Consider the following 15,281-nt stretch of genomic DNA (forward strand, 5'->3'; position numbering starts at 1 on the left):
CTATGATTAACCTTCTGAGGAACTGCCAAACTGTTTTCCACATGATTTTACATTTCTGCCAACAATGTAAAAGGGTTGCAAGTTCTCCACATCCTCCCTAACACTTGTTGTTTTGTGTGGTTTTGTTTAAATTACACCATCCGAGTGGATCTGAATGCTACCTCATTGTGGTTTGATGAGCATTTTCCTAGTGACCAGCATTAAGCATAGTTTCATATGCTTTTTGGCCATCTGTCTGTCTTTTTTGGAGAAATGTCTATTCCAGTCCTTTGCCCATTAGACTGATTCTTGGCACCACTATGCCCCCCATCAGATAAGATGCACAGAAGACAAGCTAGAGTGGGCTCCAGAAGACAGCTGTGTTCCTGCTAGGGGGAACTAGAGCTGTTGCTGGACCACACGTTCATGTGGCATCTGCTGCTACTGCCCATCCCGCCACCACCCTCTGTTTCATGCAACTATGCCACCATCTTCCTCTAGGAACAGTCATTCCCGTTCTTCCATTGGCACAGCTACGGCAACACCATTTGGACCCCACGGGAGGGTGTGCCTGCAACAAGCCCCCTCCTCGCCCTCCCTCCCTGCCCCAAAGACTGAACCGCCAGGTTGAGAACCAGCCTGACTGTCCCCTCCATCCATCTGTGCTCACCTCTGATGTTCTTAACTTGGCTCTGGGTAATGGAATCAAAGTCAATTTCCATCAGAGACCTCAGGAAGTTGGGGTCGGACATCATGCCCTTGGCGGTTTTCCAGTTGAGTTCTTTGTAGCCTTTCATGATGAGGATGCATTCGCAGACTGTCTGCACCTGCTTCGGGGGCTTAGCAAAGGACCTGGGGGAGGAACACAGAAACATGAGGATCGGGCACAGGATGTGGCCAGGATCTGGCCCAAAGGAAGGTTCCAGAAAAAAATGGCTCAACCCAGAACCGTCTCTTGGAGGCAATACTGCGTGGAGGCAAAGGGGACCACATCCCAACACCGACTTGGCCTCCTGGGGATGAGCTTTTCCAAGAGTAGGACTCAGTCTCCTCCATCAGGTGCCAGTTCAAGGTCCTAGGTTCAGACTGGGCACCAGGAACACAGCAGGGCATCATTCAATGCAAACCCAGTCTGCCCCTGAATCAGCAGGGCAGGGTGGAGCCTGAGAATCTGTGTTTTTAATTACACCCTGGGGTGACTCCTCAGACTCTAAGTGGTAGAGTCATTATTGTCATGATCATCATCAACCTATTTTCTATTTACCAGATGAAGAAATGGGGCTCCAGTGCTTGGATGGCCTGCCTGTGTCTACATAGCCCGTGGAGTCTGAGGTCCCCGCACCCTGGGCTCCTCCAGGCTGTGGAAATTGTTTTCTGGCTTTGACAAAGCTAGACCATCACTCGGCTGCTGTGACACTTACAGGTCCAGCACCCTCGACCCTCCAGCGAACAGGAAATCTAAAAGTATCGGGAGAATGCAAGGCGGCATCGGCAGCGCGAAGACCCAAGAAGGAACAAGTGACATATTGCTGGTACCCAGGGGGCCCCACTCGGCTGCCTGCTGCCCGGCCATGTCTCTCCACGTCGTGTGCAGGCACCAAAGCCGTGGAGAGAGACAGAAGCAGGAGGAAAATGATGAAGAAAAAGGAAAGGAAAGGAAAGGATTTGGAAAATGAAGAGCCCCCCCAAGGGCAAGGAGCAGCCTCGGGAGAGGCCAGAAGGCCCCAGAGGAAGGGGGCAGGGAGGGCCAAGACACAGAGAAAGAACAATCCGAGCCACACAGCAGTGTGGAGACTCCGAACCCGGCAACCACACCCCCCACCCCTCCTGGCCCCCCACGCACTCACCCTCGCAGGGACAAGCCAGAGCAAAGCTCCAGCACAAAACCCGACCATTAAAGTAATGGACCTGAGTCACCAGGGAAAGGCTCAATTATGCGGCGTTAGGCGCTTACGACAGCCGTGATGCTGTCAACTGTTTTTAAAAGGTTCCCTTCGGGGCTGATGAAGACCAGGCCTGGGCCACTGCTCTCTGAATAATCTGAGGGGGGGGGGGTGTCAGTGAGATGTTTTCAGATACTAGTGGGAAAGAGCCTCGGGGCGGCGTCCTGAGCCATCTGGACCAGTCCCAGGTTCTCAGCTTTCTCATCTGTAAAATGGGGAAGCGGAACCAGAAACTTGGAGCCCCCAAAGCCTTTGAGTCTATGAAAGGGAAGTTCTCTGGGATCAGTTTATGAACCGGTCCCAGGAACCTCGTTTATCCAGAACACGGTGTTGTGGTGCCAGATAACCAAGGAGTTCGCAATAGTAAGGTTACCAAACACTGTTTTATGAGTTATATAAAATGGTATAAAAATAGGGAAAAAAGTAAGAGCCCAAGTCTGAGAAATGAAAGTGTTCCTGATTCATCTGACTCCTTTCTTCTACCACGACAGAAACTCCGGGTGGGCTTCCCTGATGGTCCAAGTGGTTAAGAATCCGCCTTGTATTGCAAGGGACACCAGTTCGATCCCTGGTCTGGGAAGATCCCACATGCCTCAGAGCAACTGAGCTCCAGAGCCATAACTACTGAGGCCTAAATGCCCTGGAGCCCGTGCTCCACAACGAGAGAAGCCACTGCAATGGGAAGCCCACATATGACAACAAAGGGTAGCCCCTGCTCACCGCAACTGGAGAAAGCCCGAGAGCACCAAGGAAGACCCAGCTTGAAAAAAAAAAGAAAGAAACTCAGGGAGAGACAGACAGATAGACAGATGGAGGTGAAGTCATGCTGCCTTCCCTGGAGAACACCAATTGCAAGCTTTATTCCCCACCTCCCTTCACTCTCCCCCAGACAGTCTTTGCTTTCCCCTCAAGCCACACTCCTTCCAGCCCCCTCTAGCCTCCATTCCATGTCTCGTTTAAATAGCACTTCCTGGGGTTCAGCTTCCCTGACTACTCACCCCCCAAGGCTAGAATCGGGTCCCCCATTATCCAAAGTCATAGCAACCCAAACCCTGCCTCCCTGACCTCTTCCTGGGTAATTTTATTGTTCTCGCGATTCCCATGTGCACACTCGTGCCTCCCCCGGACTGTGGGTTCCATGTGGTAAAGACCCCCCAGGCCGGCTCACTGTCTCTCAGCCCCCATGCCAGCACAGGGTGGGCAGGCAGTAGGCACCCGATGGTACTGAATGAAGAAAAGGAAGAAAAGCAAAGTCGCAGGCCAGTAACAAAGGGAGCCTTTTATACTCCGGAGAAACACCCACTACTAATCTTCATTACTCCTAATCTCCCTGCCTTAACATTTAATGATTTCTGCAAAGGGGATTGAGCATTATAGAGAGGAAGTGCTATTATAAGAATTAAAGGATTAGGGAATCGTCAAGACCTAAGTGCTGGCTCATCACCCTTAACATCCAAATGGCCTAAACAAGGCCAGATTGTAGTCATCTGGATCCAAACGTATTAAATCCCAGGAAAAAATCCCAAAGAGATCAAAGGTTTAAAGGTAAACAATTAAACTATAAAAGTATAGGATGAAACCATGGGGAGATTACTTTACAGTCTTCCAGTTGCAAGGCCTTTTAAATATGAGGTCATAGCAAAAAGCCACAAAATAAAATATCACCAAAATCTGCCTCATAAAAATAAAAATTTATACACAGCAAACACAAACACAAACCACCTAAATAAAGTCAAATGGCTGAGACGTCCCTGGTGGTCCAGTGGTTAAGACTTCCCCTTCCAATGCAGGAGGTGGGAGTTTGACCCCTAGTCAGGGAGCTTAGAGCCTACATGCCTCTTGGCCAAGAAACCAAAACAGAAAACAGAAGCAATATTGTAACAAACTCAATAAAGACTTTAAAAATGATCCACATTAAAAAAAAAAGATCCACATCAAAAACACAATTTTGTTTTTAAACTCAACTGGCTGATGACAAACTGGGGAAATTATTTGCAACTCACATCACACATAAAAAGCTTATCTCACTATTAATACAAAAAGTCCCTGGAAATGGGTAAGGGAAGCGGAAAGAAAAAAAAAGCAACAGCAACAAAAACAATTCAACAAACAGGCAAAGCACATAAAGAGTTCATAGAAAATGAACTACACAGACTCTTACGCACATCTTTCACATATAAACAAAAAAGGCAACTTCTCCCATCATAAGGGAGATGCGCATTAGAACTACACAAGTATCGTTGTTCATCTATAAATAATCAAAAATCCAAGTGTTTGGTAGTGCCCTCTGTTGGTGAGGCCATGAAAAAGCAGGCACTCATATGTGCTGCCAGTGGGAGTACAAATTGGTTCCACAGCTACGGAGCGCATTAAGCAACAGTTACCAGACATAAACCCGGAGGAGGAAATGGCAACCGTCTCCAGTATTCTTGTCTGGGATAATCCCATGGACACAGGAGCCTGGAGGGCTACATACAGTTCATGGGGTTGCAAAGAGCCGGATATGACTGAGCAACTGAGCATGCACTCATAGACAAAAACACACACAACTTTGCACCCAGCAATTCCACTTCTGAATATGTATCCTTCCAGTGGACTTGGGCATAATGCAGTAAGCATTATTCTTTGCCACACTGTTTGGAAACGCAAAAAAAAAAATGGAAATAAGGTAAAAATTCATAAATTGGGGCTGATTAAATAAATGATAGTACAGCCATCCAAAGGTATGTGACGGGTTATTGTTAAGTAATGAAGAGGTTCTCATACATCAACATGCAAAAGATCTTCAAAGTGTCTTGTTAATGGAAAAAGCCAAGATGCAGAAAATGATGTGTATTACCAATTATATTTTAAAAGGAAAGAAAAGAAAAAAAATAATAAAAAAGAAAAAAAAGAAAAGAGAATATGTGGGTATCCCTTGTTCTACAACCCTTAGAGCTCAACGTCAGGAACTGAAGAGACACTGGTACATCTGACTGCCTTGAGGATGCGCAAAAACTTTCTGGATGGGACTTCTCTAGCGGTCCTGTTGGTTAGGGTTCCAAGCTTCCACTGCAGCGGGCATAGGTTCAATCCCTGGTCAGGGAACTAAGATCCTGCATGTCGTGGGATGTGGCCCCCCCCCCAAAAAAAACACCTCACTGGATGAATATATGGGAAATGTATATGAGATACACATAATCATACCATGGTTCTCTGTCCTGTAGGGGGAGGGGAACTAGGCTGAAGAGGAGCAGGTCAGAGGGGGCTTTTCATGGCACGTCATTTTGATGTTGGAACCAGGACCTAGCTGATGTATATACATGGCACTGACCCAGTGCTCAACCCAGTTCTGAGAGATCTTTACATAATAGCTCACTGGACTCTCATACCCTCCCTGAGCTTCAGGGCTTTCCTGATAGCTCAGTTGGTAAAGAATCCACCTGCAGTGTAGGAGACCCCAGTTCGATTCCTGGGTCGGGAAGATCCGCTAGAGAAGGGATTGGCTATGCGCTCCAGTATTCTTGGGCTGCCCTTGTGGCTTAGCTGGTAAAGAATCTGCCCACAATGTGGGAGACCTGGGTTCGACCCCTGGTTTGGGAAGTTCCCCTGGAGAAGGGAAAAGCTACCCACTCCAGTATTCTGGCCTGGAAGTCACAGAGTTGGACACGACTGAGCAACTTTCACTTTCACTTTCAACCACCCTGAGGCTGTGGGGACAGTGATTATCATCTGCATGTTACAAACAAGGAAACCCTAGCACAGAGAGGTTAGGTGACTTGCCAAAGGTCACACAGCTGGGAAGAAGCAAAGCCATGTGTGAACGTATCACCTGTTCCAATAACTACATTTTTAAAAATTACACCTTTTAGGCCATAGGCCATTTTTACTATCTCAGGGGTGATACAGGCACCCTGCCTAACCACAGGGGACACATATCAAGCTCTCCATGTGGTCCCATGGAAAGCCCCTCTCACCAGCCCCTTGGACTGTTGAGGGGATTCACAACCTTCTCCTCCTTCCAGATAAATCCCCCTCAAAGATCCTTCCCAATTCTGTTCTCAGAATGTTTTTATGCTGCTGACCAGAGATGTTGTTGTTGATGTTTAGTCGCTAAGTTGTATCCAACTCTTTGCGACCCCATGGACTATAGCCCGCCAGGCTCCTCTGTCCATGAGATTTCCCAGGCAAGAACACTGGAGTGGGTTGCCATGTTCTTCTCCAGGGGATCTCCCCAACCCAGGCATCAAACCTGTCTCCTGTATTGGGAGGCAGATTCTTTACCATCTGAGCCACCAGGCAGAGCAGAGCCCCAGATCCATATAACCAGTGGCTGGATGTTTCCCTTGAAAATGCACATATACATGGTCTCTCTCACAACTCAGCCTAAACTTCCAACACATGCTATTGCAGTTTTAAAACAGCCATCCTGGAGCTTCCTAGGTGGCTCAGTGGTTAAAGAATCCACCTGCTAATACAGGAGTTGTGGGTTCAATCCCTGGTCCAGGAAGATCCCACATGTCACTGAGGAACTAAGCCTCATGCACCACAACTGTTGAGCCTGTGCTCCAGAGACCAGGAGCTGCAACTGCTGGGCCCATGTGTCACAACTACTGAAGCCTGCGTGCCCTAGAGCCCGCGCTCCTCAACAAGAGAAGCCAGGGCAACGAGAAGCCTGCACACCACAGCTCGAGAGTGCTCCCCACTTGCCGAAAATAGAGAAAACCCACGTGCAGCAACAAAGACCCAGCATAGCCAAAACCAAATAAATAGAATTATAAAACATCCATCCATATGCCTTCGTTGCAATCACACTGCAAACCTCTGAAATCAGGACCTCTTGCTAACAGCAGCAGCACCTCCAGATGACCACCCCACCCCCACCCCCAGCCCAGGGGTCACTTGGGTTTCCTGCTCTCGAATGAGCTGAATATTCTGTTTGAATCCACGTGTTTCACATGGACTGTAGCCTGGCAGACTCCTCTCTCTGTCCATGGGATTTCCCAGGCAAGAGCCAACAACCAGAGCACGGCCTTGGACAAGGGCCGCCATGTGGCCCTTAGGAAATGAGAGGAGCTCAGAGAAGCAGCGCCATCCCACCACGCACACGAAACACGGGTCAGCTTCCAGCTTGGAAATAGCAGTCTCTCTCACTGATTGTGCAGCCAGAAGGACAACGCCCCTTCTGAAAATGAGGACGTGATGGCGAGTAAGGAGAGGAGAGAGCCGAGGCTCCTAACACAAGGACACACGAGCAAGACCACGCAGCGCGAAGACAGGGAATGGGGTGGGGCAGGCAGGATGCTGTTTCTTCCTGGCTTCACAGGCGCTGCCAAACTTAGCACTGAGATTCACTAACGATACCCTAAGGAAACAGTGCCCCATGGTGGGAAGGAAGAAAATGCCATACCAGACCCCGCTTCTGGACAGCAAATGAGCCCTCTGGCTGCAGGGGTTGGAGTCATTTGGCACATTGATTTGCAGAATGGCTGGGAGCTACAATTAAGACTCACTCTCCTGGCAATTCCCTGGCAGTCCAGTGATTAAGGTTTGGCGCTTTCACTGCCAGGGCAGTGAGAGGTTCAATCCCTGATCCGGGAGCTAAGATCCTACAAGCCACGCAAGTGCAGCCCAGAAAAACAAACAAACAAACAAACAAATCACTCTTCCCATCTCTAAAAGTCCATCATATGTCTAGAAATGGATGAGGGCATCTCCCATCTGCTCTCAGCCTTTGGCACACCTGGCCTGCATCCAGGGCCCTGCCTCTTTCAGGACAGACACCTAATCATGGACTATTTATAAGGCTTCACCTCTCCCACCAGCCCCTTCTGGAACCCAATCTACTTCTGTGAGTGGCCAGGGTTCAAGGCCAGTGGGCTGGGCTACCTACTGACTAGGGCAAGTCAGCGTACCTCTCTGGGCTTGAGGACCCTCATCTGCAAATGAAGACGACGACAGTCCCCACCATGCAAAGTGGGCGGCACAGAAATGCCAAACTGCCATGACTATGTCATCGTTGCTGTCAGGGGTGACGCTGGAGGCCAGGCACACTTGGGGATGGCCACCTGTTACCTGATCTCGGTCACATCCGACTTGTCCAGCTTCTGCAGCTCCAGCTTGGCAGCCTCCAGGATGGGCATGACCTCGGCTAGGGCGGTCTCGGCCTCTGCCTTCTCCACTGCGATAATCTTGTTTTGCTCCTCAATCTCCATGGCTTTTTCCTCTGCCAGCTTCTTCTTTTCCTCCGCTGTTGGGGGAGAGGGAGGGGAATGAAGCCACCGAAGGCAGGGAGGATGGGCCACTGCTCCTGAGCCAAAGCGGCACAGCCCTCAAAGATGGGCACTGGGACTTCCTTGGTGGCGCAGTGGGTAGGAATCGGCCTGCTAATGCAGGGGACACATGTTCGGTCCCTAGTCCAGAACTAAGATCCCATGTGCCTCCACAGAGCAACTAAACCTGTGCACTACAACTACTGAAGCCCGCGTGCCTAGAGCCCATGCTCCACAACAAGAGGCGCCACCACAATGAGAAGCCTGCACACCAACTAGAGTTGCCCCCACCTGCTGTAACTAGAGAAAGCTCGCCAGCAGCAACAAAGATCTAGTGCAACAAAAAATATATTTAAAAAATAATTTTTAAAAAAATGGGCACTGGGATGAGGGGGTCAAATGAGCTTTGGCCAATATGGCCAGTGTCTTCATGGTCCCTGGGGTCCCTAACACCAGGATAGCTGCTGGTGTTGACCCTCCCTGACTAGCCCACCTATGTCTCCCGCCCGCTCCATCCCATGAGACAACCTCAACCCTGCTTGGCCACTGTAAGCTGAGGACATCAGGGCTGCCCTTGAAGTTTTTGTGGCTTACTGAGATCTCTCTGCCTCTTCGTCAGCTTTTCCTACATTCATTCAGTCAGACAGTTCAGTCGCTCAGTTGTGTCCTACTCTTTGAGACCCCATGGATTGCAGCAGACCAGGCCTCCCTGTCCATCAGCAACTCCCGGAGTCCACCCAAACTCATGTCCATTGAGTCGGTGATGCCATCCAACCATCTCATTCTCTGTTGTCCCCTTCTCCTGCCTTTAATCTTTCCCAGCATCAGGGTCTGTTCCAATGAGTCAGTTCTTCGCATCAGGTGGCCAAAATATTGGAGTTTCAGCTTCAGCATCAGTCCTTCCAATGAATACTCAGGACTGATCTCCTTTAGGATGGACTGGTTGGATCTCCTTGCAGTCCAAGGGACTCTCAGGAGTCTTCTCCAACACCACAGTTCAAAAGCATCAATTGTTCAGCGCTCAGTTTTCTTTCGGAGAAGGAAACGGCACCCCACTCCAGTACTCTTGCCTGGAAAATCCCATGGATGGAGGAGCCTGGTAGGCTGCAGTCCATGGGGTCGCTAAGGGTCAGACATGACTGAGCGACTTCACTTTCACTTTTCACTTTCATGCATTGGGGAAGGAAGTGGCAACTCACTCCGGTGTTCTTGCCTGGAGAATCCCAGGGACAAGGGAGCCTGGTGGGCTATCATCTATGGGGTTGCACAGAGTTGGACATGACTGAAGCGACTTAGCAGCAGCAGCAGTGGCAGCTTTCTTTCTAGTCCAACTCTCACATCCATACATGACCACTGGAAAAACCATAGCCTTGACTAGACGGACCTTTGTTGGCAAAGTAATGTCTCTGCTTTTTAATATGCTGTCTAGGTTGGTCATAACTTTCCTTCCAAAGTGTAAGTGTCTTTTCATTTCATGGCTGCAGTCACCATCTGCAGTGCTTTTGGAGCCCAAGGAAATAAAGCCTGCCACCGTTTCCACTCTTTCCCCATCTATTTGCCATGAAGTGATGGGACCGGATGCCATGATCTTAGTTTTCTGAATGTTGAGTTTTAAGACAAGTTTTTCACACTTCTCTTTCACTTTCATCAAGAGGCTCTTTAGTTCTTCTTCACTTTCTGCCATAAGGGTGGTGTCATCTGCATATCTGAGGTTATTGATACTTCTCCCAGCAATCTTGATTCCAGCTTGTGTTTCATCCAGCCCGGCACTTCGCATGATGTACTCTGCATATAAGCTAAATAAACAGGGTGACAATATACAGCCTTGACATACTCCTTTTCTGATTTGGAACCAGTCTGTTGCTCCATGTCCAGTTCTAACTGTTGCTTCCTGACCTGCATACAGGTTTCTCAAGAGGCAGGTGAGGTGGTCTGGTATTCCCATCTCTTTCAGAATTTTCCACAGTTTGTTGTGATCTACACAGTCAAAGGCTTCGGCATAGTCAATAAAGCAGAAGTAGATGTTTTTCTGGAACTCTCTTGCTTTTTCAATGATCCAGCAGATGTTGGCAATTTTATCTCTGGTTCCTCTGCCTTTTCTAAATCCAGCTGGAACATCTGCAAGTTCACAGTTCACGCATTGTTGAAGCCTGGCTTGGAGAATTTTGAGCATTACTTTACTAGTGTGTGAGATGAGTACAATTGTGCGGGAGTTTGAGCATTCTTTGGCATTGCCTTTCTTAGGGATTGGAATGAAAATTGACCTTTTCTAGTCCTGTGGCCACTGCTGAGTTTTCGAAATTTGCTGGCATATTGAGTGCAGCACTTTCACAGCATCATCTTCTAGGATTTGAAATAGCTCAACTGGAATTCCATCATCTCCACCCGCCTTGTTTGTAGTGATGCTTCCTAAGGCCCACATGACTTTCCATTCCAGGATGTCTGGCTCTAGATGAGTGATCACACCATCGTGGTTATCTGGGTCATGAACATCTTTTTTGTTTGGTTCTTCTGTGTATTCTTGCCTCCTCTTCTTAATATCTTCTGCTTCTGTTATGTCCATACCATTTCTGTCCTTTATTGAGCCCATCTTTGCATGAAGTGTTCCCTTGGTATCTCTAATTTTCTTGAAGAAATCTCTAGTCTTTCACATTCTATTGTTTTCCTCTATACGTTCATTCAGCCCAGCCCAAAAGTCACCCTCCCTCCAGGTCACTCTCACTTCATCACTCTGTTTATTTGCTTTATTTTATCTTCGTTTATTTGTGACACTAACCACAATATGAAATTTCATCTGATTCTTGGCTCATGAGTGGGCTCCACTCACTAGAATGTAAGCTTCTTTCCAGGGGCTGTGACCCCCCATTTAGAACAAAGCTTGGCTTGGAGTAGGTGTACCAGCTTGAATAGTGCCCCCACCAAAATCCATGGCCACTCAGAACCACAGAATGTCACCTTATTTGGAAACAGAGTCTTTGCAGATATAATTAGTTAACACAAGGTCATACTGGGTTAGGGTAGATCCTAAATCCAACAACTGTGTCCTTATAAGAAGGCCATGTGAAGACACGGAGACACAGTGGGGGAAATGTCACATGATGGTGGAGGCAGAGACTGGAGGAATGCGTCCACAAGCCAAAGAACACTCAGGACTTCTGGCCACCGCTACAAGCTGCAAGAGGCCAGGAAGGGTCCTCCCCGGAGCCTTAGAGGGAGCAGGGTCCTGCCAAGATCTTCATTTCAGACTTCTATCCTCCAAAACAGTGAGAATAAATAAATGTCTCTGTTTTAAAGCACCCAGTTTGAGACTTCCATGGTGGTCCAGTGGTTCAGAGTCTGCCTTCTAATGCAGGGGATGTGGGTTTGATCCCTGGTCAGAGAACTAAGATCCCACACGTTGCAGGGCAGTTAGGCCCATGAACCACAACTAGAGAAAGCCAGTGTGCCATAGTGAAGACCCAGTGCAGCCAAAAAATAAGAATTAAAAAAATAAATCTTCAAAAAAAACTAGCAATGGGTAGGTCAAAACATGCCAGTTCCTACAAGTGGCTTCCCAGGGCTGTCATGCAATGGAGCCCTGTCCTATTTGGGGGTTTTTTGGTGGGAAGGGGGCAGTCCAGATCCCCAGAACTGGCCCCACACTTGCCTATGGCCGTATTTGTGGCGATCTCCTCCAGTAGGGCCTCACAGGCAGCCGACTTCTCCGCCAGCACGATCTTCTGCTCGGCCAGCTTCTGGTTCAGCTCATCCAGCTGGATGGTGGCCTCCTTCAGCTTGTCTAGGCCTCCCTCCAGACGCTTGCACTGAGCTGAGGACAGGGAACACAGGTATTCACCCTTGAGGGGGCTCTGTTCTCAACATACCCGACTACACACAACGCAGTGAGATTCACCCAACCTGGGCTCACAGGAAAATAAAATAAAATAAAATCATCTTCATGAGATGTCAAGCATCTCTCAGCACCTCCGTTGCCATTTTGGGGGTGGCATCTCTGAATGGCAACCCACTCCAATATTCTTGCCTGGAGAATGCCATGGACAGAGGAGCCTGGCGGACTACAGTCCATGGGGTTGCAAAACAGTCAGATGTGACTGAGTGACTAACAACACTTTGACTTCCAAAATGACTATATTTCTGAAAACAGTGCTTCATTTGACCAACAGCCAGAACCAGAGAATTTTTTTAAAAAGTTTTCCAACAGAGAAACGCTTGCTCTCATTAAACAGTATTTCTAATGGAATGCAAATTTAGAGCTTAGAGTACACGACCCAACACAGAAAAACAAAAATAAATGCATGCCAGGCTCTGCCCACCCACACATATCATTTTGAGGTGCAAAATCCAAAATGTGCGTTTTCGGCTTTGCCTCAGTCCCAAACATGCTCAATCTTGCTAAGAAAACATCTGCTTAAGGAAAACATCAGCACTTGGATCCTTACTCGTAAGGAATAACAATTTCTACGAATCATCCCCCTCCCAAGTCTTACCTATATTATACTGAGTTTTCTCATCCAGTAATTTTGAATATGTGTTAATAAAATCCAGGTAGTTCTTCGGAGTTACATAGTTGCAGCGCCTCAGTTTCTGCAGGAATTGTTTGCTGAATTCACCCACGGATTTGTGGACCAAAACAACATGTTCTACCAGATCTTCTATATTTTCTGCTGGGATCATCTGATTAGTTCCTGAAGAGAAAGGAATGGAAAAGGGTGGTTCATAAAAACAGGAGACGAGCAGTTCCTCAAAGAGTTAAACATGGAATTCCCATGTGACCCAACAATCCCACTCCTAAGTACATTCCCAAAAGAGGTGAAAGACAGACACGGGCAGATTTTTGTATGTCAATGTTCATAGCAGCACTATTCACAGTAGCCAGAGGTGTCTACCAACAGATGGGTGGATACACAAAATATGGCCTGTCCATAAATGGAGTATTACTCAGCCTTAAAGAAGGAAATTCTGATACATGCAGCAACATGGAAAAACCTGGAAAACATGCAAAGTAAAAGCCAGCCATGAAAGGACACAGGAAACATCTAGAATTGGCAGATTAGTGACAGAAAGTAAATTAGAGGTTCCCAGGGGTGGAGGGCGGGGCTGGGGGTGGGAGAACAGGGACAGAGTGTTTAATGGGGACAGAGTTTCCATTTTAAAGATGAAAAAGTTCTGGAGATAGACGGTGATGCCAATTGCACAACATTGTGAGTATTAAAAAGTATAGCAGTGCACACTTAAAATGGTTTAAAATAGTTAATACGGCAAATTTTGCATATTTTTTACCACAATAAAATACACTAGAAAAATGCTTTAACAAAAAAAGAAAAAAGCAGTTATCACTTGTCTGTGGCTTTTCTGGTTTTTCAAACCAGTCAATCCTAAAAGATCAGTCCTGAATATTCATTGGAAGGACTGATACTGAAACTGAAGATCCAGTACTTTGGTCACCTGATGCAAAAAACTAACTCATTGGAAAAGACCCTGATGCTGGGAAAGACTGAAGGCAGGAGGAGAAGGGGACGACAGAGGATGAGATGGTTGGATGGCATCACCGACTCAATGGAGATGAGTTTGGGTAAGCTCTGGGAGTTGGTGATGGACAGGGAAGCCTGGTGTGCTGCAGTCCATGGGGTCACAAAGAGTTGGACACGACTGAGCGACTGAACTGAAATGACTGATACTCTGGCAATTTCTCTAGGAACACAGAAAGCCAATTTTCTTTCCCTGTGTAGGAAGGTCTGTCTCGCTAAAGGCTAACACAGTGTTGGGAGAGGGGCTTGAGATTCCAGAAATTTCCCCAGTGCCCCTGCTATATTCCCTGATTCCAACACATATTTGGCACGAGGCAGGTCTGCCTATGGGGCCTCTCAGGCGGTGCCAGTGGCAAAGAACCCACCTGCCAATGCAAGAGACATAAGAGAGGCAGGCTTGATCCCCGGGTGGGAAAGATTCCCTGGAGGAGGGCATGGCACCCCACTCCAGTATTCTTGCCAGGAGAATCCTGGGGACAGGGGAGCCTAGCAGGTCACAAAGAGTCAGACATCTGAGCTCAGGCCTTCCTATATGTCTGCTGAAAAAAATTAATAATCACTTCCAGTGCCAAAACCATATCACTCGAATTATCTCACAGATTGCAAAATACTTTCACCTCAAAAATAAAGGAAGGAAGTATGACCAAAAATAGGCATTCATCCAGATTCTGCACGTTTGATCTTGAATTATACCAGGGGTCAACAAACCACAGCCTATGGGCCAATTTTACAGCATGTATGAAAAGCTTTGCCTCACAAATATCCATACTTATTGGGCACAGTCATCCCAACTCCAGGAATACATCCTAAGAGAAAAATTCTAAGTAAATTCCATGCACCATTATTTATGACGCTTAACCACTAAATACTGAAAGCAGCTAAGTACTAATGCACAGAGTTGGCTAAAAAGCCTATGAAAGCTAAAGCGAAAAGAAAGTGATAGTCACTCAGTTCTGTCCGACTCTTTATGAAAACCCATGGACTGTAGTCTACCAGGCTCCTCTGTCCATGGGATTCTCCAGGCAAGAATACTGGAGTAGGTTGCCATGCCCTCCTTCAGGGCATATTCCCAACCCAGGGTTGGACCTAGGTCTCCTGCATTGCAGGCAGATTCTTTACTGTCTGAGCCACAAAGGAAGTCCAATGAAAGCTAAGGCACATCTATATCATAGCTGGCAACTACAGCCCCCAGCACAAATCTGGCCCACTGCCCATTTTTGTAAATAAAGTTTTATTGGCACACAGCCATGCCCATTGACTTACATAATGTCTATGGCCGCTTTCATGATGCAATGGTGAAACTGAATAATTGCAACAGAGACCATAGGACCCACAATGCTGAAAATATTTATCGTCTAGTCATTTACAGAAAAAGTTTGCTGATCTCTGAGTTATATCATCAAAAAAGATTCATTCTCTTAGCCCCCTTCTCCAAAAAACTGCAATCTGTCTGTAAAGTGGGACTAGTTATTTATTTATTGGATATGTAGTTATAAGCCTAAAGCTATTTACAAAAAAAGCTATCTACAGTGTCATAAAGCTGCTCAATTTAGGTCCAGATAAAAAGTTTTTCCCTGAGG

At 47.3% G+C, this 15,281-nt stretch overlaps 1 protein-coding gene across 1 annotated transcript in view; it reads right to left on the reverse strand.

Annotated features, from left to right (window-relative positions):
- The window catches only part of DNAH10 (dynein axonemal heavy chain 10), a 153,602-nt gene that overhangs the window by 28,923 nt on the left and 109,398 nt on the right, over positions 1-15,281 (reverse strand). The window contains exons 55-58 of the mRNA XM_070475137.1: positions 12,661-12,858; positions 11,820-11,981; positions 7,977-8,151; positions 650-831 (exon numbers count right to left, since the gene is read on the reverse strand). Coding sequence (XP_070331238.1) covers positions 650-831; positions 7,977-8,151; positions 11,820-11,981; positions 12,661-12,858 — 717 coding nt within the window. The remainder of the gene's footprint in view (positions 1-649; positions 832-7,976; positions 8,152-11,819; positions 11,982-12,660; positions 12,859-15,281) is intronic.

This window comes from Odocoileus virginianus, chromosome 12 (genome assembly GCF_023699985.2).
Source record: "Odocoileus virginianus isolate 20LAN1187 ecotype Illinois chromosome 12, Ovbor_1.2, whole genome shotgun sequence".
Lineage (NCBI taxonomy): Eukaryota > Metazoa > Chordata > Mammalia > Artiodactyla > Cervidae > Odocoileus > Odocoileus virginianus.